Source organism: Aspergillus pseudodeflectus (assembly GCF_044049435.1).
Source record: "Aspergillus pseudodeflectus strain CBS 756.74 chromosome Unknown BJX68scaffold_12, whole genome shotgun sequence".
Taxonomy (NCBI): domain Eukaryota; kingdom Fungi; phylum Ascomycota; class Eurotiomycetes; order Eurotiales; family Aspergillaceae; genus Aspergillus; species Aspergillus pseudodeflectus.
In genome coordinates, this window is record NW_027263788.1 from 461,660 (window position 1) to 485,782 (window position 24,123).

At 50.8% G+C, this 24,123-nt stretch overlaps 14 protein-coding genes across 14 annotated transcripts; 8 read left to right on the forward strand and 6 right to left on the reverse strand.

Moving 5' to 3' along the window:
- Positions 1–209: 209 nt before the first annotated feature.
- Positions 210–1,718, reverse strand: BJX68DRAFT_232812 (glutathione S-transferase). Its single transcript, XM_071039549.1, has 3 exons — positions 1,356–1,718; positions 920–1,299; positions 210–859 (listed from the first exon to the last, which is right to left on the reverse strand). Exons 1-3 carry the CDS (start codon positions 1,388–1,390, stop codon positions 510–512), a joined length of 765 nt encoding a protein of 254 aa, XP_070901271.1. The 5' UTR covers positions 1,391–1,718; the 3' UTR covers positions 210–509.
- A 289-nt stretch (positions 1,719–2,007) lies between these two features.
- BJX68DRAFT_232814 (uncharacterized protein) lies at positions 2,008–2,643 on the forward strand. The gene is made up of 4 exons (XM_071039550.1): positions 2,008–2,052; positions 2,108–2,143; positions 2,275–2,390; positions 2,473–2,643. Exons 1-4 carry the CDS (start codon positions 2,034–2,036, stop codon positions 2,524–2,526), a joined length of 225 nt encoding a protein of 74 aa, XP_070901272.1. The 5' UTR covers positions 2,008–2,033; the 3' UTR covers positions 2,527–2,643.
- Positions 2,644–2,810: 167 nt separating this feature from the next.
- On the reverse strand, positions 2,811–3,635 carry BJX68DRAFT_264853 (SAP18 family protein; the record flags this gene model as incomplete). Its single annotated transcript, XM_071045077.1, has 1 exon — positions 2,811–3,635. One exon carries the CDS (start codon positions 3,633–3,635, stop codon positions 2,811–2,813), a length of 825 nt encoding a protein of 274 aa, XP_070901273.1.
- A 186-nt stretch (positions 3,636–3,821) lies between these two features.
- BJX68DRAFT_39055 (mRNA splicing protein PRP18) lies at positions 3,822–5,225 on the forward strand. The gene is made up of 2 exons (XM_071049088.1): positions 3,822–4,888; positions 4,942–5,225. Exons 1-2 carry the CDS (start codon positions 3,972–3,974, stop codon positions 5,132–5,134), a joined length of 1,110 nt encoding a protein of 369 aa, XP_070901274.1. The 5' UTR covers positions 3,822–3,971; the 3' UTR covers positions 5,135–5,225.
- Positions 5,226–5,316: 91 nt separating this feature from the next.
- BJX68DRAFT_254081 (uncharacterized protein) lies at positions 5,317–7,017 on the reverse strand (the record flags this gene model as incomplete). The annotated part of the gene is made up of 2 exons (XM_071042837.1): positions 5,317–6,893; positions 6,993–7,017. 2 exons carry the CDS (start codon positions 7,015–7,017, stop codon positions 5,317–5,319), a joined length of 1,602 nt encoding a protein of 533 aa, XP_070901275.1.
- An 805-nt stretch (positions 7,018–7,822) lies between these two features.
- BJX68DRAFT_232819 (ADP-ribosylation factor family protein) lies at positions 7,823–9,277 on the forward strand. The gene is made up of 2 exons (XM_071039551.1): positions 7,823–8,063; positions 8,126–9,277. The coding sequence occupies exons 1-2, from the start codon at positions 8,015–8,017 to the stop codon at positions 8,902–8,904; spliced, it is 828 nt and encodes a 275-aa protein (XP_070901276.1). The 5' UTR covers positions 7,823–8,014; the 3' UTR covers positions 8,905–9,277.
- A 177-nt stretch (positions 9,278–9,454) lies between these two features.
- BJX68DRAFT_39089 (uncharacterized protein) lies at positions 9,455–10,166 on the forward strand. Its single transcript, XM_071049090.1, has 2 exons — positions 9,455–9,628; positions 9,697–10,166. Exons 1-2 carry the CDS (start codon positions 9,521–9,523, stop codon positions 10,093–10,095), a joined length of 507 nt encoding a protein of 168 aa, XP_070901277.1. The 5' UTR covers positions 9,455–9,520; the 3' UTR covers positions 10,096–10,166.
- BJX68DRAFT_39080 (phosphatidylinositol N-acetylglucosaminyltransferase subunit A/GPI3) lies at positions 10,167–12,030 on the reverse strand. Its single transcript, XM_071049089.1, has 5 exons — positions 11,896–12,030; positions 11,808–11,839; positions 11,724–11,758; positions 11,286–11,674; positions 10,167–11,234 (listed from the first exon to the last, which is right to left on the reverse strand). The coding sequence occupies exons 1-5, from the start codon at positions 11,910–11,912 to the stop codon at positions 10,238–10,240; spliced, it is 1,470 nt and encodes a 489-aa protein (XP_070901278.1). The 5' UTR covers positions 11,913–12,030; the 3' UTR covers positions 10,167–10,237.
- Positions 12,031–12,174: 144 nt separating this feature from the next.
- On the forward strand, positions 12,175–14,896 carry BJX68DRAFT_232825 (putative ATP-dependent RNA helicase DBP6). Its single transcript, XM_071039552.1, has one exon. It carries the CDS (start codon positions 12,224–12,226, stop codon positions 14,828–14,830), a length of 2,607 nt encoding a protein of 868 aa, XP_070901279.1. The 5' UTR covers positions 12,175–12,223; the 3' UTR covers positions 14,831–14,896.
- Positions 14,897–14,956: 60 nt separating this feature from the next.
- Positions 14,957–17,076, forward strand: BJX68DRAFT_39104 (Gfo/Idh/MocA family protein). The gene has a single exon (XM_071049091.1). It carries the CDS (start codon positions 15,237–15,239, stop codon positions 16,797–16,799), a length of 1,563 nt encoding a protein of 520 aa, XP_070901280.1. The 5' UTR covers positions 14,957–15,236; the 3' UTR covers positions 16,800–17,076.
- BJX68DRAFT_264861 (uncharacterized protein) lies at positions 16,917–18,236 on the reverse strand (the record flags this gene model as incomplete). The annotated part of the gene is made up of 3 exons (XM_071045078.1): positions 16,917–17,586; positions 17,648–17,725; positions 17,782–18,236. 3 exons carry the CDS (start codon positions 18,234–18,236, stop codon positions 16,917–16,919), a joined length of 1,203 nt encoding a protein of 400 aa, XP_070901281.1.
- A 202-nt stretch (positions 18,237–18,438) lies between these two features.
- On the forward strand, positions 18,439–20,324 carry BJX68DRAFT_39370 (uncharacterized protein). Its single transcript, XM_071049093.1, has 3 exons — positions 18,439–18,639; positions 18,700–20,174; positions 20,241–20,324. The coding sequence occupies exons 2-3, from the start codon at positions 18,701–18,703 to the stop codon at positions 20,285–20,287; spliced, it is 1,521 nt and encodes a 506-aa protein (XP_070901282.1). The 5' UTR covers positions 18,439–18,639; position 18,700; the 3' UTR covers positions 20,288–20,324.
- A 157-nt stretch (positions 20,325–20,481) lies between these two features.
- sur2 (sphingosine hydroxylase) lies at positions 20,482–22,479 on the reverse strand. Its single transcript, XM_071049092.1, has 2 exons — positions 21,387–22,479; positions 20,482–21,331 (listed from the first exon to the last, which is right to left on the reverse strand). The coding sequence occupies exons 1-2, from the start codon at positions 22,075–22,077 to the stop codon at positions 20,736–20,738; spliced, it is 1,287 nt and encodes a 428-aa protein (XP_070901283.1). The 5' UTR covers positions 22,078–22,479; the 3' UTR covers positions 20,482–20,735.
- A 592-nt stretch (positions 22,480–23,071) lies between these two features.
- BJX68DRAFT_264864 (translationally-controlled tumor protein) lies at positions 23,072–23,896 on the forward strand (the record flags this gene model as incomplete). Its single annotated transcript, XM_071045079.1, has 4 exons — positions 23,072–23,086; positions 23,258–23,534; positions 23,598–23,757; positions 23,812–23,896. The coding sequence occupies 4 exons, from the start codon at positions 23,072–23,074 to the stop codon at positions 23,894–23,896; spliced, it is 537 nt and encodes a 178-aa protein (XP_070901284.1).
- Positions 23,897–24,123: the final 227 nt, after the last annotated feature.

Here is a 24,123-nt window from a genome sequence, read left to right on the forward strand (position 1 = left end):
TTACAGCTCAAAATTGTGGCGCTTTCGTGGTGATCTATGCTTTGGTATGGTCTTTTGAGCACGGGATCGCCACCACAAGTGCGCCGCGAGGAGCGCGATCATCAACTGGAATCAGCCTTGCGTGCGCCGTGTCCGTAAATTGCCTGATGTGCGTCATTTGGTCTAGATAATTAGGGATGATAGGCCGCATGGTGGACAATTAGAATGATGGTACCTGTATGGATGATTGATATTAGAGAGTTGATAGATGGTTTATGGCGGAAAAGGTAGCAAATAAGACTGATAGGGGTCAGAGTCGGATAGAGTGCCGCCGAGGAAGCCACATGATTAGCATAAAACCCGGGGGACAGCACTCTCTCCGCCCCAGTCAGGAACTGGTTGTTTCTAGGGCTTCAGGTTTCTACCCTGGCCAGGGATCTAGAAAACTGACTCATGGTATTTAAATATGACACGCTGGTATCCTGGTATATACAATGATTAATATCATCAAGGTAAGAAAAACACTAGAATCACAGAGACGCCTCAAACTTGCCATCCACTTCCTTGATCTTCTCAACAGCTCGCTTGTATCCCTCCTGCTGCTGGATGTTTTGCACATATTTCGCCAGCAACGGGTACTTCTCGCTCAGCGGAATCCTTATGTTGGCTGCAATCAAGGGAAAGCTCAGCATGATATCAGCGGGGGTAACGCTGTTACCGCAGAAGAAAGGACCACCCGCAGGCGCGGTCTTAAGTTGGTCTTCGAGGAAGTCAAAGGTAGCGAAGATGTTTGGGTTGACGAATTGCTCTTCAACCTGGTTGGCCACCATACGGGGGATTGGCTTGATGAAGAACGGCACCCCCGGTGGGTTTTTGATCGCTGCAAGAGTTAGTCCTCTTAATCATATCCAGTCTAGGAAAAGATAGAGAAACCACTCACTGTCTGTAACCAGCTTGAATACCAAGAACGGCATCAAGCTCCCCTCCGAAAAGTGCATGTAGTACCGGTAGCGCAGCCACTCTTCAGTTTCGCCGCCAATTTGGCCTTCCTTGCCAGCAGCATAGCGCGCAGGGATGAGCTTGTCCCCGCCAAAGTGATCGCAGAGATATTCAACAATCATGCCTGATTCCGCAATGACAATGGGCTCCGAGGTCGCGGGAGACTCGATGGAGATAACGGGCGACTTGCCAAGCGGGTGAATCTTCTTGAGCTCGGCGGGGGCCTTCATATCCCTTCCGCGCTTGAATGTCTTCACCTCGTATGGTACATTGAGTTCCTCGAGGAGCCATAGGACGCGCTGAGAGCGCGATTGCTCAAGCCTGTATTCATAAGTCAGAAGATGTTCTTGCGGGTCAGCAGGAATGAAGTGTGTTACCAGTAAAGAGTGACTTTCGTATCCTTGGAAGCCATGGTGGAGTGTTTGTGCAGTGGTGAAAGTTATGAGTAGATAAGTGTAAGTCAGCCCAAGAGACGGGGCCAGGAGGGTCTTTATCCTCCTCGATCCTGGTCCAGGACTTGCTCATGCTTGAACCACTAAGTTTAGTCCTCGGCAATTTCTCAACAACACCTGTGAACGATCGACTGCGTCATTGGACCTCGTGCGGACCCCTCGAACGTTTTGCGCATTCTAGGCAACAGTTTGCACGCGATATGTGAGAAAAAAATTCGGCTGCTTCAATTCTAAATGGGTTCATGCAGCAGATTTCCTCTCGCTTGTGGAGGTTCTCCGCAGAATCCAATGAGGCTGGTGGGATTCACGATCGCGCCGAGCCCGCAAGGCACTTGATATCGAAGCTCTGGGACCTTTCAGTCTCCGCAACAGCGACTGAGACTGTGCCTGCGGCTTAGATAGATTGTAAATAAAGAACACATATCAAATATTCCACTGGTATTCTTCCAAATGCCTTGAAGCTGCTGGTACCCCCCCAAAACAGCACTCTAGTATATGATGACTCAGCCGCAGAGCACGTGACTACCAACTTCGTTCTCATCGTCACGAAAGCATCGCATCGCTCTTGAGCAAGCTAGACGCCGAAAAAAAACAACCGCAACCATGGCCGGTCCTAGCAAGTGTAAGAGCTCATGAGACCCCGATTGACACCCCTTGCTAACTGCTCACCACCACAGCCCTCATCCTTGACCCGGCCCTTCAGAAATACTACGGTACCGCACCCCGAGATCCATCCGATGTCGAGCCGATGTCCATGTCCTGCAATTGAGCGGGAGTGACGGAGACTATACTGCTGCGCAACGAACCGGAATAACGGAATGCTAATGGAAATTGTTTTGGATAGAGGTCAACGCAAACCGCTACAAGTACTTCCGCTGGACGCCCCGCAATGCCTGGCACTCGCTCCTCTACATGGTCCTGATCCCTGTTTCATTGGGCTATGTTGCTTACAAGACCGATGTAAGTTGTTTACCAGGAGAATGCTGGCCTGATAAATGATATGGAGGTGTGAGTGTGGAAATGGTTGACTGATTGATTATAGGGCAAATATGAGCTCCGCGGGAAGAGAAGGGGTGATACCATTGCTGAGTGGTAGACGAGAGGGAAGAAGCCGAATGAGAAAGGGGTGTTGAGGTTCTCAGGCCGAAACGGTTCTGTCGCTGGACGTTGTAACTATTATTTGAATATACCGCTTGAAGCTTGTTCGATTATACGCTATATGCACTTCTCTCCAATTATTCAGTAAGAGCTGGATTGCTTTTCCCAAATGATACAAACGGCCTTGCCTTTTTATTCAGGGTATCCCCCTTCACATAAAACTCCATGTTACTTGTACACAATTCCCGTAGAAGCGGCCAGACCAACAAAACATAGATCGAATCAATACGGCGCCCATCCCCTCCTACCAGGTCCTCCTCCCCTTCCACTTCCACCCTCTGGAAGTCGTTCACCACGCCTCCAATCTCCAGCAGGGATTCGATCGCCACCGCCTCTCCAACCGCCTCTTCCTCGTCCACCACCACCAGGACCGAACCCATTATCCCGGAAAGCCCTCATACCACCCCCAGAGATTGGACCCCTCCCACCCGTCAATGGCGGCGCAACAGATCCATCCTCTAATGGCGGCAAAATGGCACAGTCGACATAATCCCCAATCACAAATCGCGCCTCTTGCAATGTCTTCTCCGCGTCGTTCCCCTGCATCCTGAAAGGTCCCGTCCGCGGAACCGGCGCACCATTCTTTGACCCTTCCTCCTCGTCTTTACCGTCTCGGTAGGGGCTCTCGCGGGGCCCAATCACCACACTGCCTAGATCCTTGCTGAGGTATCTGCCTCGCGCGTCAGGGCCCATCATCGCTGCGCCCTTGGTGTCTGGGTATATGAGACGGAAGCATAAACGGGTTCCAATTGGCGGATCGGGAAGCGCCGAGGGAAGTGCCGAGGTCAAGAGGAGTGCGAGCTCGCGCAGGGTGCAGGATTGCCAGGTGTAGATCTGGAGGTGCGGTGGAAGTGGTGCTGGCGGGGGAGGGGAGCGCGTTCGAATAGCGTTGGGGCCGCTGAGGGCGCCGCCATGTGAGGATGAGGAGTGTTGAATTGAGAAGTCGGCGAGGTTATGGAAGGATTGGGAGCGGTAGAAGAGCTTGAGGTGGAATGGTGTTGTTGATTGTCGGTCGATTTTGGGTTTGGGTGCGTCGCGGGCAGCCATGGTTTCGGAGCTCAGCGCGTCGCGGTATGACGGTTTCTCAAGGAAAAAGCGCGGTTATGACTATTGTCTTATGAGAAGATGTACTGAGTAAAGTTCATTGCCGAGAATGCGGTGAGTTGTGAAGCACTGATGCGCCTAGAGAAGTGTTTGATGTCGTTAAGATCACGAGAGCTCGACCGCCGGAAGAAGCAGCAATTTCACCTTCCAACGTCACACCTCTGAACCCACGCTTCCGCCTTAGCTCCAATCATACATCTCTTACACACCTTTACAAGCCGAGAATCTGGCCTTCTATTCTCATTCAACAGCTAGACACACCGGCAGCGACCGATCACAATGGATTTCGCCGCGTTAATGTCAAAAGAAATCGCCAAGGCGAAAGGACCAACGACCTCCAGCTCCGGCTCAGACGCAAATGGTTCATCAAAACCCCAAGGGAAAAAGTATCTTCGCCGCGCAGACGAGGAAGCCGCCCGAATAGCTGCCTACAATGAGGAGCAGGCCCGTATAAAGAAAGAGCGCGAAGAGCGCATGGCTCACAAGCGCAAGCTGGAAGAAGAAGAGGCAGAGCGACGCTTGGAACGAGAAGAGAAAAAACGACGGCTTGCGGAGGAGTCACGAAAGAAGAGAGAAGAGGAGGAAGCTGCTAAGGAGCAAGAGCGACGCAAACGCATCGGTTTGCCTGAGGTGCCACGCACACCGAGTGAGACAGAAACGCCAGAGAAGGAAGGTGAAGGGGAAGATATCAGCGAAGAAGAGCTTACGGAGAAGTTGAGGGAGCTGGGAGAACCTATTCGCCTATTCGGAGAGACTCACAACAGTCGTCTACGGCGGTACAAGAAGCTACTCGAGCGCTCACTCGAGGTTAAGAAGATGTCTGATGGGCCGATCCCAACAACGCTGGAGCCTGTTCCTGAGGTGGAAATGAAGATTCCAACAAAAGTTCCAAAGGACGCTGAGGGTCGCCAGTTCCTGTTCCGCCAGCTGGCGTCGTATTTCAACATGGTGCTTTTCGAATGGGAGCTTGCGCTGGCCAAGCGAGATGTATCGGTGAAGCAGAGTCTTCAGGGACGACAAGCTTATAACGCCTTGGTGCAGTCGCGGGAGAACATGACACCGCTGTTTCGCAAGTTCGAAAAGGCTGATGTCGACAACAGCGTGCTTGAGCACATTGTGGAAATCGTCCACAAGGCCCAGCAGCGGAAGTACATGGATGCTGGCAATGCCTACCTTCGTCTGAGTATCGGAAAATCGTAAGTGACACCCTCAGAATTTCGTACCTGTCATGTTAACTAACAGATCGCAGTGCGTGGCCCATTGGTGTTACCATGGTTGGTATCCACGAGCGTTCAGCACGAGAAAAGTTGCACCAGGGTGATCAGCAAGCCCATATTCTAAGTGACGAAATTACGCGCAAATATCTTCAAAGCATCAAGCGGTGCCTCAGCTTCGCTCAGACCCGCTGGCCCCCAGAGGACCAGCTGCAAATCATGGGCTGAACAAAAGTAGCAAATCGAAGACGACTCAACGCCAGATATACTTCGCTTATTGATATACAGTTCCTATTAGGCTATCGACAAACTTGCTAATGATGCTCGAACGCACACCCAAATATACACAAATGGATCAGATCTAACTTACATCTATACAGCGCAGACATGCAGTGTACCTCCAAAAGCGTTTATACCTCAGTCCACCTCCAAATGCCCATCAGCCAAGTCCACATTCCTTTGGATGAATTGCTCACAGGTATTGGCGGCGTTATTGTATCGTCTTCAAATTCTCGTGGTTGGCCATTAATAGGATAGACATCGTGCCCTTCGATACCATGCATCACTCCTATGCATAATTCGGGCTTGGAGTGAGGGGCTGAAATGGTTCCGGCATTAATATGCTCCCCAGTAAGCGCGTTGATCAGCTTGCCAGCTGCCTGGACACAGCTTCCGTATGCAAACCGAATGAGAGAATCCCCTGTCAAGCTGCCGATAATGAAGACGTCCTTGGCAACCTCGACGTTATCAATAGCTTTGCCTCTCAGTGTTTGTCCAGATATTGTAGTGTCTGCTGCGGTTCTGTCGTCGCAGCCGATGACCTCATGCAAGAGGCTCTGGTCTAGGTAGCTCAGACTGCCTCGCCGACCGGTGGCGTAGACCATACCGCGTACATTCCTGGAAAAAGTGGTCCCATCCGGACGGCGCATGGTCACAATAGCCCCTTCCTGCTGCACCTGTACATCGATTATCTCGGTATTCGGGAACCCTTCATAAACATCGGCCCAGGATCGACTTTCGAGAAAAGGGGAGGAGCTCGTGCGCAGGGGTTTTAGCCGTTGTTTCGTAATCCTCGACTGTGCAACTACAGTTGCACGTTTCATCAGCCGGTAAACACCGGCATACTCTGGATACGCATGTTGATGACAACCGCGTAATGGCGAGGGTCGATTCTCAGGATCCCATTTGAAGATGTGGATGATTTTCTGGTTGGTTGGCGCAGAGATGATCACGTCCGCCGCGGAGAATCCGGATCCAATGACAAGAAATGGTGTCTCGGGAATCGGTTGAAGCAATGTGAGAGGTTCTAGGAGTGGTCGAGGCTGCAAGACTTCGGAAAAGATGCCACTGGCTAGGACGAGATGCTTGCAGTGAATGTTGTGCGATCGGAGGAAAAACCCTTGCTCGGTTCTGACGATGCCTGAGACGTCTTCCCCCGAGCAAAAGGCGTCATCGATACCCACCGCTTCAGGATACACTCGAAAGTACTCCGCGGTTTGCTCTCTGCTGGGCCGAGTGTATGCGGGAAGGTCTTTGCCCGTGATTTTGCGGTAATGGTCCGCGAATGAATACCCTGGCAAGGAGAGCATCGAGGCGTAGCTCAGCGTCTGGATTTCCCAGCTCGCTGGCATGGGATTCTCGGTCCATTGCCCACCGGGCCGTGGTGCATTCCCAAGAACCCGATGACGGACGGCTTTTTGAGGCTCATGTCGCCATTCAATGTTCGTGACACTCTGCAATTCCTCAACGTCGACACTGGGTCGGACCAATGTGTCTAATAGCACGTTTACAGGTAGAGCCTGAGTGGAATACGACAGACGAGACGCGGCGAAATGCTCCGTCAAAGCATCCACGTCGGCCCCAAGAAGAGCCGGCGCACCCCTGAGCTTCGCATGAAGTAAGGGATCGGGATGCGGGTGCTGAGACGAATAATATGGGAGATTGCCATGAAGGATGTAGGACAGGATCATGGAAGACGGCCCGTTGCCTGAAGAGCCCTGAGGTCAATAAGGATGGCCATTGGCGAGGGGAGAAGATAATCTGTGGGTAGCCGCAGGGCGAACACCTGGCAGCTATGGCGACATACCGATGATAATGGTGTCAATCTCCATGGGAGGCTTATAAGTGAGCACACCCCCGGCAGCCCGGTCTGCGCGGGGCATACTCTATTGCGCCGAGAGGATTTGCTTAGAAGATCCAGAGGCAACGTCAACGATCAGAAACCGGTACTACCTTCGGAAGAAGGAATAGTAACCGCGCGGCCATTAGGGACCTGTTACATTGGAAAGAAATAGACTATGGCCTCGACAGACAGGGAGACGAAGGTTTGGGGTTGGCGTGAGGCGGATGTGGGAGGGCCCAGTTCCGCAAACGGCGGCCGATGAAAATGGAGACTGCTGACAAAACATGGAAGCCTCTCACAACCTTGAAAATACACTTAAAATCAGTGCCTCAACCACAGGATGGGGCGCGATATCTCGACAGGCAGTTGGGGGGGAGAACTAGAACATGGGTCTGGTTGGAGTCCGGATCACAGAGTGGGAAGCTTGCAGCAAACCCGCGATACAGCCGGATCGTCATTGGAGGCCACCACGACATCACCTCATCATCCTCGAATCATGAAGAGCCCTTTGTAGATTTGCTTTTTCAGGCTAGTATACTAGGCAATCTTGCTTCATCAAAAGTACGTTTGGATGTTGACATGGCGCTCCGGAGCCTTCTTCATCTCAACGCCGAAATAATAAATGATGACCCTGCATGAAGTCACTTGTCGTAATCAATAATTCCGAGGCCCGGGCTCTGCGGGGTGCTTCTACTTTAGGAAGCTAGGGCTTGGGGCTTGGCGTGTTTGAGCCCCAGGCCCTACCATCCTGATTTGGATAAGGCTGACGCGTTGGCCTGAGGTGGCTCGGGCGGCATTGAAGACATTCGCTGGCGATACAACGAGGTGTCCAGAACAAGATAAGAAAAGAAATGGCATTATTCCTGCCATGATTCTCTCGCCATACCCCTCTTCACACCCGTTATAACCCCTACACTGAGGCTGCGCCGTTGGAGCCGCCGGACAGCGGACTGGCCTAGTTGCGCCCACCGCTGCCATACTACAAGATGTACCATCTGGCAAAGTCCCTGTATATGTACGCCACCAGCAAAGAGGGTAAGTCGCATGGAATGTCTGCGCCGCTTGAAGTGCCAGAACTAATGTGCGACGTCGTATAGAATACTCCGTCCTCCTCCTCGGCCTCGACAACGCAGGCAAGACTACGCTCCTCTCGCAGATAAAAGCCCTCTACCAGTCCCGAGCAGATGGAACACCCGCGCCAAATCCCGGTAAAACAGTTCCCACCGTCGGACAGAATGTCAGCACAATCTCTCTACCGGATATGTACCTGAAGATATGGGACGTCGGCGGGCAGATCTCCATGCGCAACCTATGGCAGAGCTACTACTCTAGCTGTCACGCGATCGTCTTCGTCGTGGATAGTACCGATGTTGGCCAGAATCCGGATATCACACGGCTTCCGTCTATCTCTACTGCATCGTCTGCGAATAACACTCGGAAACCCTCGGCTGCGGGGTTAGCGTCAGCGGAAAAGACGGCGGAGGCGGGGGTGGAAGAAGAAGCAGACGTTGATAATGACGTTGCAGAGAACTCATTCACCGAACAACTGGCCGGCATCAACGCGCCCGGTAGCGATTTCGGTCGACTGGACGAGTGTCGACAGGTGCTAGAGTCCGTCCTGCGGCATTCGGACGTCTCAGGCGTGCCCATCCTCGTGCTTGCGAACAAGCAGGACCGGGAGGATTCGGTTGAAGTCGTCCGTATCAAAGAGGGCTTCGTGAGGAAGGTCTTCGAGGGTGAAACAGGCGGTGTTGTCCGCGATAGTCGGGTGCTACCAATCAGTGCGCTCATGGGATCCGGAGTGCAGGAAGCTGTCGAATGGATTCAAAGCAGAGTGAAGTGGAATAAAGAGGGGAGACCACCGGTTATGAGGTGATTTAACTGATTGATTGTGACAACATCAGATGGGAGTTGCTCATACCGGCTCTGGTGATTCTATGGCATCACCTGTTTTTTAATACATTGTTTGGCGCTGGGGTTGGCTTCTGTCTTGTTCTGCTGCGAAGATACCTAGATAGTTTGCTTGATTTGTTCTAATATCCGTGCCTATAGCCTGCATTTCAGTCTTCAATTGTTTATAGTACCCAATGGCCTTACCTATCTGCCGCGATCAGCATCTCCATATCGGACCATCCACAGGCCATCTTTGCTCCAGCTCCCCAGAGTAAGACTCGAGAAACATACGCAATTTGACGTCACCCCAAGCCTAGGTTCAAACGGACCAGCTGAAGTCATGCCCAGCAATGTCTTCCCAGAGCTTCCGCTTTGTCCTCTGCAGTAGCACGTTGCATGATACGATCATGAAGTCAACCATGGCGACTTTGACGTCATACCCAATTGGGACGAGTTAGGGTTCCGGTGGTTGGAGGACGTATAAAACAGCTGATAGATTGCTTTCCATAGAGCGGAATATCTACCATTCTACAGACATAGTCTCATACGCTGTACGATCTTGAGACCACATATACGATTCACCAAGAAACACATTCACAATGAGCGAGCTCAGCAACGTCCCCAACCAGCCAGAAGGCTTCTTTAAGCCTGGCGTCAAGCCAACTGCCCCAAACACTCAACCTCATGGCCCCCTCCCGCCGGACAAGGTACGAATCTTCTCGCCTCAAATCTCAAGACTATCTATCCATCTCCGGGCATTCCTGACAATTCCTAGCACGCCCCCGGCGTAAAAGCCTCCCCCTACGACTACAAGCCCGAATTCTCAATGGAAACCCACCCTCCGGGCACCGCACCCGCCAGCAGCTCCTTCAAGCCAAACCCCATCGACCACCCCGGGGAGCAGGCGCTGAACCCCAATGTTGAGCGAAGCCACGGGAAGGAGTCTGTTAAGACAACTGCTGAGCAGACTCTTATGGGCGCGACGTCGAAGGATGTGTACAAGGGATTTGGACACCCTGGTTCTGGACAGACGAGCACTGAGATCCGCCATGATGGGCAGCATAAGAGAAAGAACCCTGGAAGAGGCCTTGACGCACCGCTTCGGACCGATCCGAGGCTGTCGCAAAAGCCCACTGCCGCAAGTGGAAGCCATGCTGAGGATTCTCGTCCCTAAGGGATTCTTTGGGTAGCATAGGTTTTTTTTTCATGAAATTCGTGGTATTTAGCATCAGTGTACAATAGCTCTAATGGATTAAAATGGGGTATCATGACCGGACCGTGACAAAAGTGACAAGAGTGTATAGTACGAAAATCAATCAAGCCGTCGACCCGAGACGCTCTCGTTCGGGTTTGATGTTGTTCGCCTCGTTCAGTTTCTTTGGCCAGCTTCGGGCGATATCAATGTTGGCCCGAGGGAACCACATTTCTAGAAACGTGTAGAGCAGAAAGTCAATCACAACGCAGAGACAGAATAGCTTTCCGGCCCAGACTCCACAGCCATAATACCGCTTTAAGCGGTCAATGAGGCTAAAGTTGCGAATTCGATCGCTGCCAGCTTCTTGGATCTCCCCTGGGTAGTATCCATAGAATTCTTGTGGACTGATATCTCCTGAAATGCCCTTGTATACACGCTCGGTTCGACGTGCAACATCGGTCCATGAATACATCACTTTCACCTGGTCGTGGAATCGCTCGGTCCGCACCTTGTTGGACCGCAGTGCGCTAATGGCTTTGCTCGTAGCCAGTACTATGTCGTCCTCCTCGGGTTTGGCAAAAGTCGTCATGTGCTGGGGAAGTACTTCGGGAATGCCTCCAACTCGAGTGCACACCACGTACAGCCCGCAACTAGCAGCCTCAACAATGACCGTTCCAAATGCCTCCGTCAAACTGGGGTGGAGATAGATGTGCCCTCTGACCATTACGTCTCGAACCTCCTCATGGCGGATAGCACCGATCATCTCAACTTTGTCTTGAAGGACATTTCGTTCCAACATCTGCTCTAAGTCGATGGCCTTGGGCCCTGAGCCCGCGATGATGAACCGTACATTGGGATGGGACGCAAGAATTCTTGGGATGGCAGCTATCAGAAGATCTGTGCCCTTGTTGTAGAACAGGCGTGATATGACGACAATGGTGATGATGTCGTTCGGGCCAATCGGCCTCGGAGTGGGCTGTATCTGGGGTGTCGCACCAGATCTATCATTTGTGCGGTTTGTGGCGTGTAAAGGTCTAAAGTTCTCTGCTACAACAGCATTTGGAATGACAGACACCATGAGTGGGTCCAAAGATGCTCGAAGGACCGTGTTCTCTTTGCTGAGCGCATATTAATATGGTCTCCTCTAGTCACTAGGTGCGCAGGCTTACCATGTATGACTGACGCAGATAACGTGGTCGACATCACTCAGTGTGAATTTCAGAAGTTTGTTGGTCAAAATGGACCCGGCGTCGGCGAATCCGAACAATGAATGGTCAGTAAAGACCGTTCTCAGGCCCATGGTTCGGGCGTGCAAAATGGCTTCGTGGCAGAAACTGCTCAGGCTCTGGTGTCCATGAACGATCTGGATCTGCTCCCGGATGACGATGTTTCGAAAGATAGGGAAGAATGAGAACACTGTAGGCATTGTCGTCTCCCGGTAAATGACCAGAAACGGCACATGGTAGACTTTGAGCCCATTTGTGAGGTACCGGACACCTGTGCGACCCTTATAGGCGTGGGTTATGATAATGACTTTGTGCCCCCGGTCGATAAGCTTCTGGAATACAATCATTATCCGCTGACCCAAATGCAATTGGCATACTTACGGTAGACAACTGGTATATGTGACTTTCGACTCCCCCTGTAAAGTTCAGTAAGTTTGTCATGAACTTCTTGAGGGTATGACGAACCTGGTTGGGGGAAGAAGAAGTCACTGACCATACTAAAGGGACGGTATAACTTAGCAGACACACCTCGGCATATCTCCGGAGCACTTACGCAATGTTGTAGGGCATGTTGACGGCTAGCTACCTTGTTATATGCGCACTCGAACCAGCAGGTCAGCCATATAGAGCGCGCCCAGGAATAAGTTGCTGCCCATCTTGCATGCAGCAATATCCGAGGGCAAGAATGCTTGTTACAAAAGGAGACACGCTTGTCGCGCTGGCCGATCTGGAAGAGTCCAGACCGCGGCGGTAGCTCGAGCGGTGTGCTTTTTGCCAAATATTTCTCCCCGCTAAAATTATTGTGAAGCTTTTTTTTGCGATTCAAGATTCCAATAGTCATTTAGCGGATTCGCCGGAATTTGCGCCAGAAATACCTCGTCATGGCCGGTGATCACCCAGCCAAGAGAGATGCTGCAATGAAACATACCGCTACCCCCACGAGCGAAAAGAAATCACATAAGCGCAAACGAGACCTCGATGGCACCACTGTCGCTTCCTCCACCCCATCGAAGAAGTCCAGAAAAGATCAGGATGACACATCTACTCCCGTTCCAATCAGAGAGAAGAAGAAAGACAAGCGGTCGAAGACGAGCCCCGATAGTGATGCCGACAAAAAGTCGACCAAGAAGAAGGGTACTATTTCGGCTACCATCAACAAAGAAGAGACAGCAGAAGCGGCCACTGGTGCCAAACAAAAGAAGAGTAAATCGAAGAAGGAGAAGCGAAAATCCTCAGAAGATGATAGTGGCGCGAATGAAGAATCTGCAAATTCACTAAACGAGACCGAGCCGCAGGAGGGTCAAAGGGACATTGAAAAGGATGCTAAGGGAAAGAAGCACAAGAAATCGAAAGCGTCAATCCCGACAGAAGCGGGAGAAAACGACACACGCCAGACCAAGAACAAATTTGCTGGGATTCTGTCGAAGTTTGAGAGGTCTGCGAAAGTGAAAGAGGCTGCAAGTGCCAAAGGAGACGGAAAAGAGGAGACACTGGAGCAAGATCTGAATACCGCTGAACCGGTCATAGCAAAAGGACTGGAGCCTATACCCCAACCAGAACCAGTTCTCGAGCAGGAAGTGAAGCCAACATATTCTTCGCTCCCAGAATGGCTTGCTAACCCGTTGAGGACCTCAGCTGAGACCAGGACCAAGTTCTCAGAGCTTGGAATTGAACCCAAACTACTTGGTGTGCTCGAAAACAACGGATATAAGGAAGCCTTTGCTGTGCAGTCGGCCGTCATTCCGCTTCTTCTCAAGGGCACCGGAAGCCACTCTGGGGATCTATGTGTCTCAGCAGCTACCGGATCCGGAAAGACCCTGTCCTACGTTCTCCCTCTTGTCACGGAACTAGAGCCAAGTCCAGCTCCCAGGCTTAGAGGGCTCATAGTTGTCCCCACCAGAGAGCTGGTCAAACAAGCCAGAGAAGCCTGTGAACTTTGCACAGCAGGATCTGGTCTGCGCGTCGGATCCGCTGTTGGAAATGTCGCGATCAAAGACGAACAGCGCTCTTTGATGCGCGTCGACCAGGTCTACAGTCCCGAGAGCGTCAGATTAAGACAACAAGCCAAGCTGACAGGGGAGGATTGGACCGAATTCAGCCTACAAGATTACATTTCTACCACAGCCGATTTTGGCGAGACGTTACCAGGCTATATTCATAGGGCAGAGCCTAATGTTGATATCCTTATATGCACACCCGGTCGTCTGGTGGACCATATCCGTTATACAAAGGGCTTTACGTTGAAACATCTGCAGTGGCTCGTGATCGATGAGGCAGATAGGTTGCTCAATGAGAGCTTCCAGGAGTGGGTCGACGTTGTCATGACTTCTCTCGATGCCCGCAAGGCTCCCGAGGCTTTTGGTTCAAGCGGAAAGTTCCTAGCAGGCCTCAATCTCCCTTTACAAACATCAGAGCCGCGGAAGGTCATTCTGAGCGCTACCATGACCCGAGATATCTCAAAATTGAATTCGCTCAGGCTGTCGAATCCTCAATTGGTCGTTGTCGGCGCTGCGGAGCAAGACGTGACGAGAGACGACGAGGTTGGGGTGCTCACACGCTCAGACGACAAGTTTACCTTGCCGACTACATTGAAGGAGTATTCTGTCGCAGTCGGTGATGGAGCGCAGAAACCACTATACCTCTTACAGCTACTCCTTTCCGAAATCAAGATTGCTGTGCCTGGTACTTCTTCCAAGCGCACAAAACGACGAACCGCAATCGAGTCAGATGAGACTAGCTCAGACGAAACAAGCTCTGATGACACAAGCTCAGACGACACCTCCTCGGACGAGTCCACGTCTTCAGATGGCTCCTCGGACTCTGATTCTGACTCCGATACCAGCTCTTCAGCAAGCTCATCGTCAGACTCAGACTCAGAATCATCAGACAGCAGCTCTGACTCTGAATCCGACTCAGGCTCGAAACCCTCCCCAGAACCCACCGAACCCTTAACAACCCCCAACAAGCCCACCGTTCTAATCTTCACCAAATCCTCCGAATCCGCCTCCCGTCTTTCCCGCCTCCTTGCCCTCCTCAACCCCCATCTCTCCAACGAAATCGGCACAATCATCAAATCCAACAAATCCTCCGCCTCCCGCAAAACCCTCGCCGCATACCGCCGCGGCAAGCTCTCAATCATCATCGCCACAGACCGTGCCTCACGCGGATTGGATCTTGCGTCTTTAACCCACGTCGTAAACTACGATGTCCCCGCTAGCTTGACGACCTACGTACATCGCGTTGGTCGAACGGCAAGAGCAGGCAGAGAGGGTTCGGCGTGGACGCTTGTGGCGCATAGAGAGGGGCGCTGGTTTATGAATGAGATTGCAAAGGGTTCTGATGGGAAGATTACGAGATCTGGAAAGGTGGAGAGGGTTGCAATGAAGTTGGAGAATTCGAAGGAGATGAAGTCGAGGTATGCTGCTACCCTGGAGGTTCTTGAGAAGGAAGTTAGGGCTGGCGGTGCCAAGCAAGCTGTGCGGTCATAGGTGCCTTTATTTCAGCGATTAGCTATACCACTTATACAGTATATAGATTCGAACTCTGAGTTCAGCTAATTACTCCGTATGATGTATTGATTGCCTTTAGTTGAGAGTCCGTCTGTCATGGTGCACCCTCAACCTAGCCACTCGTATTCAAGGTTATGAAGGAATAGGTAACATTCCGACTACTATGTCATGAGTCAATTTGAACAGGCACCATAATTGAAGTGTACTGTAGCCCCAAACGCTTTCCGTTAGGCAACCAACTGCATTGTCATGGTTTCTATAAAGACTTCTGATCGAGGTCGAATCCTCTTATAGAAACCACGATTATCACACTCTGTTCACCACCCACTTATACTCACCTACCCTTATAATCCCATCACGGCAAACCCCACTATCAGAGCCACTCATGATAATGAAACAACTCAAGCTTCTTATAATTGGAGCCGGATCACGAGGAAATGCCTACGCCCGCGCAATCACCGCATCACCCAAAGCCTCCGTCTACGCCGTCGCAGAGCCAGACCCTTACAAGCGGCAGCTTTTCGGGCAGCGATATATTTGGGGTGGTGCTGATTTTGGGAAGCCAAAGCATGGGCAAGAGTTCGCGGGTTGGTGTGAATGGATTGACTTCGAGAAGGATAGACGACTTTTGTCCGGTGTACGATATGCTGATGAAGTCGAAAACGAAGGAGTAGACGGCCTCCTCATCTGCACGCTGGACGAAACACACATTGAGATCTTAACTGCTATTGCCGAAGCCGGTTTACAGGACATCCATGTTTTGTGCGAGAAACCGCTTGCTCTGTCTGTGACGGATTGCTTAAGTGTTTATGCGGCCAGGAAAGACGCAGCCTCAATCTTCTCTATTGGTCATGTGCTTCGGTATAGTCCACACAATCTGCTTTTGCGGCGACTGATTCGGGAAGAGAAGGTCATTGGTGATGTGGTATCGATTGAGCATACGGAGCCTGTTGGGTTCTGGCATTTTGCGCATAGTTATGTGCGTGGGAATTGGAGGAGAGCTACGCCCGGTGGTGATGGGTCGTTGCTTACGAAGTCGTGCCATGATCTGGACTTTATACTCTGGTTGCTTGAACAAGATGATGATGGTGCAGATGCGCTGCGAACAATATCTTCATCGGGTCATCTTACTCAGTTCCAGCGTGGCCGAAAACCTCCGGCCGCTGGGACAGCGACCAATTGTCTTTCCTGCCCGATAGAGAAAGACTGTATCTACAGTGCTGTGCGGATATATCGTGATCAGCATCTTGCAAAGGGAAAGCGCGGATGGCCTGTCAAGATTGTCTCCCAAGATATAGAAGAGTTCTATAATATTGGCCCTACTGCAGCTGGAGAGCAACTTCTAGATTGCCTACGCGAGAACTATGACTCCTCATCGTGCACTTCAGAAGAGGTAGCCTCTCGCCCATGGTATGGTCGGTGTGTCTGGGAATGCGACAATAACGTATGCGATGACCAAGTCGTCACCCTTACCTGGAATGAAAATGCGCTCTCGAGCGGTAGTGTTGGAGGGAGGACAGCTACATTTCATATGGTTGCGCATACCGCAGAGAGGACTGATCGCCGAGGACGTATCTATGGAACCCACGGTGAGATCACATATGACACCAAGACAATCATGATTTATTCGTTTGAGACACGCCAGAAAAGTGTCATTGAGGTGCCTAAGATACCCCCGGAGGAAGAGCAAGCGCATGGTGGAGGTGACCATGGGTTGGCGAGGGCGTTTATTGATGCTGTGGATGCAGTCGTCAACCATGAATGGGAAGTCGAGAAAGCTCAAATGCAGTTTGTGGGTTGTTCATTGAAAAACATTGTGCGGGCTCATGCTGTAGTGTTTGCAGCTGAAGAGGCAAGAACGGAGGAGAAGCTTGTGAAGTGGAAAGAGTGGTGGGACGGTCAGCTGGAGGGTAAGCTTGAGGGGCCCAGGAAGCAGCAATTGCAGTGATCTTGATAAAATCCGTGGTCATGCTTCAAGGATGGTCTCATTTCAGAACGTTAAAGGATGGATCAGTAGAAATAAATCGTACCTATACCTGAATGGGGTAAGACAACGTTCTATATCTCAGCAATCTGGGGATCCACCATTTCTATACAGCCACAAACGACTGAGATTAGCAACTCTTGCGCGCCGCGTAGAGGCACTTGAGCCTTCCGAGCCAGAATCTGGAACGTCGATTTCCATATCCATGAATTCATTCGTGTCGAGAACTTTACCGTCTGCCCCCAGGGTAAACATAGTATCCATGTAATGTTGGTTAAACATGTGGCCAGTCCCAGGACGGACGAACACCTGACCCATGTACCGATTCACTATGTTGGCGAAGTTCAGAACACCCAATACACTCACAAACTCTCTTGAATTGGCGTAATGCTCGATGTGTAAGATAGTATTGTCAGGTTCGTGGAGTCTTGTGTTTCGAACATTTGAGCACTGACTGTTCTTTTTCCCAGCAGGAAGATTTCTGTACGGGTTGTTGAAGTGATTGGCGGCGTTTCCGAATGTGTAAATCTCAAGCTTGCGGAGCAGACCTTGAGGTATCTCGTCCAGTAGCCAGTCCACTATTAGTCCGCCTTCGATCCCTCCTTGGCTGTGTAGTATCAGGACCACCTTTTTGTTTTCGGGATCCACTAACGCAGCTCTTAAATGAACGTAGGCATCCCTGACATCCTGCGTTGCGTAAGAGAAATCCCTCTGGAGAAGGCACTGAAGAAGGTCAAACACAAGTCCGGCCCTAGAGTATCTTTGTCAGTTCCTTAAGCTCGTGTCACACATAGTCCCGAAGTAAACCATACGTAGGGTTATGAGCACCATAGACTCTTCTGCCGAAAGTAATGCCCAGACGGTCGATGTTCGACTGAAGCCATGTCTGCCTGTGGGGGCGAATGTTAGCTGCTGTCCAAGCACCCCTGGCGTGGTTCGCGCTTACCCACAAGCTACCCCGTTAATGAATACCCAATGCTCACCTCTATGCTCGGGGGACTCGTGTTCTGGAAACCGGGACACCAGCACGGTGGATCCTCGATTCACGAGTAAGTCGCACAGAGCCCTATTGGCAAGTATGAAACCACCTATGTAGACGCAAGTCCATAAAGTAGGCGCCATACAGATAACGAGGATGGGTATCGAGATCAGGAAGATGACTTGGAGCAAGCTGATAACAAGCTGAAATGCCAGGTTGGCTATATTGCGTGGCGACGGGTACAGTTCATCCAGATCACCGGAGTTGTAAGGCGTGAGAGGCAAAATGACGTTCAGTACTGCCCAAAGGCTTCGTAAGACGAGGAGTATGTCCTCCCACATTAGCTTCCATGGTGACGCCGTATAAGGAAGCGGGGTAGCTGGCGTTGTACTGGATTGTGGAGGGAGAAACTTGGCGGGCATGATGACTAGACGGAGGTGTTGAGAAACAGAACGTTGGGTTGGACTGGAGCCTAGAAATGAGATGAAGTTTGACAGTGGTTCGCGTGACTCTGCGCAGTTTGCCTTTGTCCTGCCCCAACCAACAGGAAAGCCGCACCCGCACCACAAAGACCTGGTCGTGTCTTCCTCTTTCCTTCAGCACATCTCCCAGTCCATCTGCCTTTGAAGATTCAATACTGCCTAAAGAGATCTCCTTTGATTATCATTCGTTGTCATGCTCCATATGATGCTAAATCACAAAGAAATATGCCGTGCACAATGACCTAGTGTGGCTTCCTAAAACAGGGCATTTAGATACATATATAAGCAGAGCTCATCCCCCCGCGCCCCACCCCCAGAATGATGCAGATCATCTTCAAAACGCGTATTATATACTACAAAATGCTAATACCACCGTGACACAACTGACACGAAATCCCCACAGAATGCCAGGTCGAACAAAACAGAAGTATCCCGTGTCGATACCTGAACTCAGCGAGACCGAGATAAAACTGCTAATTGAAGCCCTCCAAACAGACACTCCGCAAAGTATCTTCACCCAAAATGCCAAAACCTACGTTGAACGTACTCATACTGCTATCAGGTCGCTGCCTCCAAGCCTGCGTGCAAAAATCGGTATCCACCTCATCCCCACCCCTGCCTTCTTTAGCACTGCAGCCCTATGCAGCGTCCACAAGGGCCTTAACAAGTACATTATTAGCCATTTTATCCGGATGATCAAGCGCGAAGTCAAAGGACACTTGGACAGTCTCACTGAATACACCTGGGAGCCTCCAAAGCCATACCTTGACGACGTGATATGCACACTACGGTCACTTGCGGGTATGTGGTGCTCTCCGTCTTCGTCTGGAGATACCATTTGTCCCAAGAACCCCGTCCCATACCAGGCCAATAAGTGTGAAGCATGTATGATGGCTCGGATACTCATGGATCAAAAGTGTGTACAGTATCTTCGCGCAACAGTCCTCAGCCGAATAAGAACGACATGTAACTACCGAGCCCCAAAGTTACGCCGCGTCACCGACACAATCATCAGGACGTATGACAAAGGACAGCAACAGGAGATCATCATGTCCAGTTCAAAGATCGCTTTCGAGTTGAAACGGGCCCGAAAGGAAGCACATCGTATCAAAACCGGACACCTACGTGGGAATCTCAAGGACAAACATGAATATCTTTCTCAGCCACGGACCAGATCCCTTGATGATGATGCTGATAGCCCTGACTGTCGACCCGTAAGCTCAATAACAGTCGACTTTTGCATGATCCAAGAGGCACCTCCGCCGGAAGAGAAAGCAATCAGCCCACAGGAGATGGGTCAATTCTCCCAAAATCATAGTCAGCCCATAGATCTACACGAAACCGAGAATGCGAGCCACACAACGGGATTCTCATTGTCCGATGACTTATTCATGAGTCCAGAAGAAGCCGCGTTTGCAAATAATCCCGAAAACGAAGAAGAGAGACAACAGGACATCCTCTTGGAAATCATCGAGTCCTACATGGACCTTCGAAATCCATCCCTCATCTCTCCCCAAAGCGCTTCTGCCTTGGCCCAACCTTACATCATCTCACCCCTGTCACCAAGAAAGAATGATTACCCTACTTTTCTCCACATGGGAACGGGAGCAAAGAACGAATACGACTCCAGGGACACGATCATCTCCCGACTGCGAACGCCACCAAGGCATGGCGTTGACTGGGACCCAATTCTCAAGAGAGGGAAAAAGGGTAGTCCCATGGACAAGCTGATTTCGCAAATAGGGGATCTGCTTGATGAGCAAGATGGGCTTGGTTCAAGGACCGCTTCTGAACGGGCCGAATCATACATTGCTATTATTCCCGAGCGAGAAGAAGTCTATACTACTGATGAAGACGATGAAGCGGTCATAGAGCGGAGTAAGTTGGACCGTAGGGATACCGCATGGAGTCTTCTCCTGAGAGATTGCTAATTTATTATCCTAGGACGTGAACCCTCAGATTCAATATGGCAGTCGACAAATGTTATTTGATGCTGACTTCGACGCGGTACACAACCGTATGATGTATCGGACGATAAGGAACATTGCTCTTTCAAACCTATGGCTCAATCGCTTAATAGATTGCATGACCTTCCCAACATTGCATTGAGGTTGCATTTCACATAGTAGAAGTCAAGACATGATTGAGATAAAGGAATGAATGAATCGTGATTTTCATACCCACACCCAAGCAAACTTGGCCTAATTATAAGTATTTGACAGAAGAATAATTGAAACATCATTGTACAAAGCATAGGCAGCCGTGAAACCCAATTATTAATACACAGTATTGTGGCGCGAGACCAAGAAAAGAACCCACATCACCTAGAGACGACCTGCAGCTCCAAAGGCTGTATTGACGGGGTCAGGAATGAAGCGAAAAAAAAGGGGGGAAGTAAGAAAAGCGAGCTAGATCGCTAGTCTGGCCCTGAGAAGGTGTCTATAGGACACTGCTAGCCACGCCGTGATTCACGCCTTTCAGCGAATCAACGCTCGGAGACAGGTTAGCTGTCTTCTTGCGGAGACGGCTCCGCGTTATTCGTTCTGCGGAATCCTCTGATGAGACGACTGCGGCATCCTGGGCGGGCTTCTCAGACGCCACATCGGTGTCAGCATCGGACTCTTGCTGTGCTCCTCCGCCAATCTGCTTCTCAGCAGCCTCCCGGGAACGCTCGTATCGCAGCTTCACCTCCCCCTTCCACTGGGTGTCGAAAAGTCGGTCCCAGAAGATAAAGAATGGCTGGGAAAAGTTCGTCTTGATACCCCAACTTTGATGGTGAATATCGTGGTAGGCGGCGTTGTTAGATGTGAGATGCTGGAAGGGATCCCAGGGAAAAGCATAGCCACAGTGATCATCGACTGTCTTGATGGTACATAGAGTGAAAAACCACATGCTCTGACGATGGGTCATTCCGGATGTCAAGAAACCAATGCCAGTACCGGCAGTATCAAGGAGGAACCCTTCCACTGGGTGGTTGTAGAGAGCACCGAAGGCATATGGGACATAGAGGCGGTGATGGCGTGAGTGGAACTTCACTAAACCATAGAATTAGCACCAGTTATATTCAGAAAGCGGGTATCCAGAACTTACCATAAAGCCATTTGTTCATATGCATCGCGCGGTGAAGGAAGTACTGCCAAGTATCTACCACGCAAATGCCCCAGAGCAACTGCAGTCCAGGGACGAAATACCAGTAAATAAAGTTGGCCAAAGCCATCTCCCAAGCAGTAAAAGCAGGCGCCACTGTCTCAGTGCCGGTCGATGAGATGACAGACTGGGTGATGCCAGGGTATTTTCCACCTGCAATAGCCCCGGCGAGCATCTTGTGTCCATTCTGAGATAGGTTGGCCGCTACACCTGATGCGTCCAAGCCAACGACAGCGAGTAGGTAAGGCAACGCCTTCTGGGAAAAGCGAATACGGCGCGCCCACACAGCCACGTCGTATTCCTCTCGTCCGATATATTCCTGGCCGTCGAAGTACGCCATGATAAGACCTGCAATTGTCTGAACCACGTGCTGCAAGACAACATCCTTTACAACATCCCAGCGGGTTACACGGTTTCGTGTCAGAACTTCGGCGGGCGTATGTAGACGGTAATCGGCAAAGAGACCGTAGACATCTATAAGATGGAAAAACATAGACACCGTCCAGTATGCGACAACAGGAAGAATCAGGGCGAGGATGTTGTCCGGAATCCCGGCAACAAGGGGAGGGCGCAGAACCAGCGTGTACGCGGGGAGAGGAGGAAGGTCATAGACCAAAGTCGTGTTTGTAGCCATTGTGAGTCGCGCAGACGAGTTGGTGCTAGGTATCGCGCAATCAATAAGGTGTGGCTAATGATGGGTCGGAAGCATCGGTCTCAGCTCTCAAGATAAAAAGGAATGAGACTTCAGAGCGAGAACAAGGCTGTCGAGAAGCCGATACCAAAGTTCGGAGTAGTCAAGTCGAGGAGGAGAAGGAGGCAAATTTATAGACCGAAGGATCAGCAAGCTGACAGTGATCGGAGTTGGACCTGAGGTGGGCCACCACCACAATCAGGGGATCGCGGGCGGGAGTAAGCGGAGGAGTCAAGGATCAAGGTACGCAGTCAATTAGGGCGGATTATTGGCGGAGGGACGATGGGGCAACCCGTAGGGATGCGAAGGTGAGAACGAGAAATAAAAATGATGCAGAAAAGGAGCGTGGACCGTCCGAGGAGCGAGGTGAGGTGAGATGGAAGTCGAGAAAAAGGAACAGAAAAGTCAAGACCGAAGTGGCACCACAGAGGATCGCAGCTTACCGTATCTAATCAGTGTATTGTATCATAAATATACGGTAATATATGTCATTTACTATAGACCATCGTAGTACGGTATGGTAAGATACTCATGACGAAGAGCCTGAATGATCAGGAGTCGACTTTTATCTCGACATTGGAATGATCAAGCCGCGTCCGGATGACCAGGCCACTCTGAAATGCTCCTGAATCCCGTGCAATTCAATTGACCTCTGCAGGCCTCAAAATGTCAATACATTCAATGTTTGCCTTCGTGCCTGAGTCCAGACCAGGCTGGAAACAGTCTAGTGGCGTCCGTGATTCGCCCCTCAAAAAAAGTAGAGCAAAAAGACAGGAAAAAACCCCACCAAAAGCACTAAATAATAAACCTCAATTTTTCCCCTCCTTCCCTTCTTCTCTTTCTCTTCTCCAGCCTTGTGCCAATCCATCATCGAACCCTCTGTGATACCTTCTGTCCTTTTGCGTGTTCTCGCTCTTCTCCTCATCTATCCATCAAAATGATCATTTACAAGGTTCGTCCTCGATCTTCTTTATGGTTGTCTCCTTTCTATACCTGGCTCTACCCCACTCTACGATTGCCGCCAGATTGCAGACAACAATAATACACCGGCTTTAGCGACGCCTGTCTTGACGTATCTCTCTTTACGGCCGAACAACAGCTAACATGGCTTTTGACTTACTAGGATATCATCTCCGATGACGAGCTCGTCTCTGACACCTTCAACCTGAAGGTCGTCGACAACGTTTTCTACGAGTGCGACTGCCGCAAGTACCTCAAGAAGACAAACGAGGACTTCGAGCTTGAGGGTGCCAACCCCTCCGCCGAGGGTGGTGATGAGGATGGTGGTGAGGGGGAGCAGGTCATGGTTCACGACATTGAGGACCAGTTCCGCCTTGTCTGGCTCAAGACCGAGGAGGGCATGAAGCCTTCCAAGGACGCCTTCAAGTCTCACCTGAAGAGTATGCCTTTCTTGCCCTTGTTCGACTGTAAATTTGACAACTAATGTTCTGCTTCTTGAATAGCCTACATGAAGAAGGTCCTCACCAAGCTCACGGAGACTGGTGCTTCTGAGGAGACCATCAAGGAGTTCAAGACCAACGCCCCTGCTGGTGTCAAGAAGATCCTCGCCAACTACGACAACTACGATGTTCTCATGGGCCAGTCCACGGACGGTGATGCTATGTATGTACCACGTCTAGTAAATGGCTTGGTTCGTTCACTAACATGTCTCGCTAGGCACGTCCTGATTGACTTCCGTGAGGACGGTGTCACTCCTTACGCCACTCTCTGGAAGCACGGTCTTGTTGAGATGAAGGTTTAGATTCCCCGATTTCATGGAGAATATGTTCAACGATGGAAACAAAAGAAGGGAGATGGAGAATGCCGCGCCTTGCGGGCAATTGCATTCTCGTTTTTACCTAATATCCTAAGCTTCTATATCACATTCTGGATCCTACTTGATCAGAGTCACGCCTCATGAATCCCATACCTGTTACGTCTTTCCCAGTTCCTTAGACGGCTCTTAAACACAAGCTATCTTATACTTCA

What these genes read in the sequence shown, in the direction of transcription:
- BJX68DRAFT_232812 (XM_071039549.1), bottom strand. Translation starts at nt 1,390, where the DNA reads ATGGCTTCCAAGGATACGAAAGTCACTCTTTACTG. An exon ending in ACGAAAGTCACTCTTTACTG is followed by an intron (nt 1,300 to 1,355) that starts GTAACACACTTC and finishes TTATGAATACAG; the next exon opens with GCTTGAGCAATCGCGCTCTC. An exon ending in ATTCAAGCTGGTTACAGACA is followed by an intron (nt 860 to 919) that starts GTGAGTGGTTTC and finishes TAACTCTTGCAG; the next exon opens with CGATCAAAAACCCACCGGGG.
- BJX68DRAFT_232814 (XM_071039550.1), top strand. An exon ending in GGCCCTTCAGAAATACTACG is followed by an intron (nt 2,144 to 2,274) that starts GTACCGCACCCC and finishes TGTTTTGGATAG; the next exon opens with AGGTCAACGCAAACCGCTAC. An exon ending in ATGTTGCTTACAAGACCGAT is followed by an intron (nt 2,391 to 2,472) that starts GTAAGTTGTTTA and finishes GATTGATTATAG; the next exon opens with GGCAAATATGAGCTCCGCGG.
- BJX68DRAFT_39055 (XM_071049088.1), top strand. Translation starts at nt 3,972, where the DNA reads ATGGATTTCGCCGCGTTAATGTCAAAAGAAATCGCCAAGGCGAAAGGA. An exon ending in CGTCTGAGTATCGGAAAATC is followed by an intron (nt 4,889 to 4,941) that starts GTAAGTGACACC and finishes AACAGATCGCAG; the next exon opens with TGCGTGGCCCATTGGTGTTA.
- BJX68DRAFT_232819 (XM_071039551.1), top strand. Translation starts at nt 8,015, where the DNA reads ATGTACCATCTGGCAAAGTCCCTGTATATGTACGCCACCAGCAAAGAG. An exon ending in GTACGCCACCAGCAAAGAGG is followed by an intron (nt 8,064 to 8,125) that starts GTAAGTCGCATG and finishes GACGTCGTATAG; the next exon opens with AATACTCCGTCCTCCTCCTC.
- BJX68DRAFT_39089 (XM_071049090.1), top strand. Translation starts at nt 9,521, where the DNA reads ATGAGCGAGCTCAGCAACGTCCCCAACCAGCCAGAAGGCTTCTTTAAG. An exon ending in GCCCCCTCCCGCCGGACAAG is followed by an intron (nt 9,629 to 9,696) that starts GTACGAATCTTC and finishes GACAATTCCTAG; the next exon opens with CACGCCCCCGGCGTAAAAGC.
- BJX68DRAFT_39080 (XM_071049089.1), bottom strand. An exon ending in CTTCTTCTTCCCCCAACCAG is followed by an intron (nt 11,759 to 11,807) that starts GTTCGTCATACC and finishes TGAACTTTACAG; the next exon opens with GGGGAGTCGAAAGTCACATA. An exon ending in ATCTGCGTCAGTCATACATG is followed by an intron (nt 11,235 to 11,285) that starts GTAAGCCTGCGC and finishes ATATGCGCTCAG; the next exon opens with CAAAGAGAACACGGTCCTTC.
- BJX68DRAFT_232825 (XM_071039552.1), top strand. Translation starts at nt 12,224, where the DNA reads ATGGCCGGTGATCACCCAGCCAAGAGAGATGCTGCAATGAAACATACC.
- BJX68DRAFT_39104 (XM_071049091.1), top strand. Translation starts at nt 15,237, where the DNA reads ATGATAATGAAACAACTCAAGCTTCTTATAATTGGAGCCGGATCACGA.
- BJX68DRAFT_39370 (XM_071049093.1), top strand. Translation starts at nt 18,701, where the DNA reads ATGCCAGGTCGAACAAAACAGAAGTATCCCGTGTCGATACCTGAACTC. An exon ending in TGAAGCGGTCATAGAGCGGA is followed by an intron (nt 20,175 to 20,240) that starts GTAAGTTGGACC and finishes TTATTATCCTAG; the next exon opens with GACGTGAACCCTCAGATTCA.
- sur2 (XM_071049092.1), bottom strand. Translation starts at nt 22,077, where the DNA reads ATGGCTACAAACACGACTTTGGTCTATGACCTTCCTCCTCTCCCCGCG. An exon ending in TATGAACAAATGGCTTTATG is followed by an intron (nt 21,332 to 21,386) that starts GTAAGTTCTGGA and finishes TCTATGGTTTAG; the next exon opens with TGAAGTTCCACTCACGCCAT.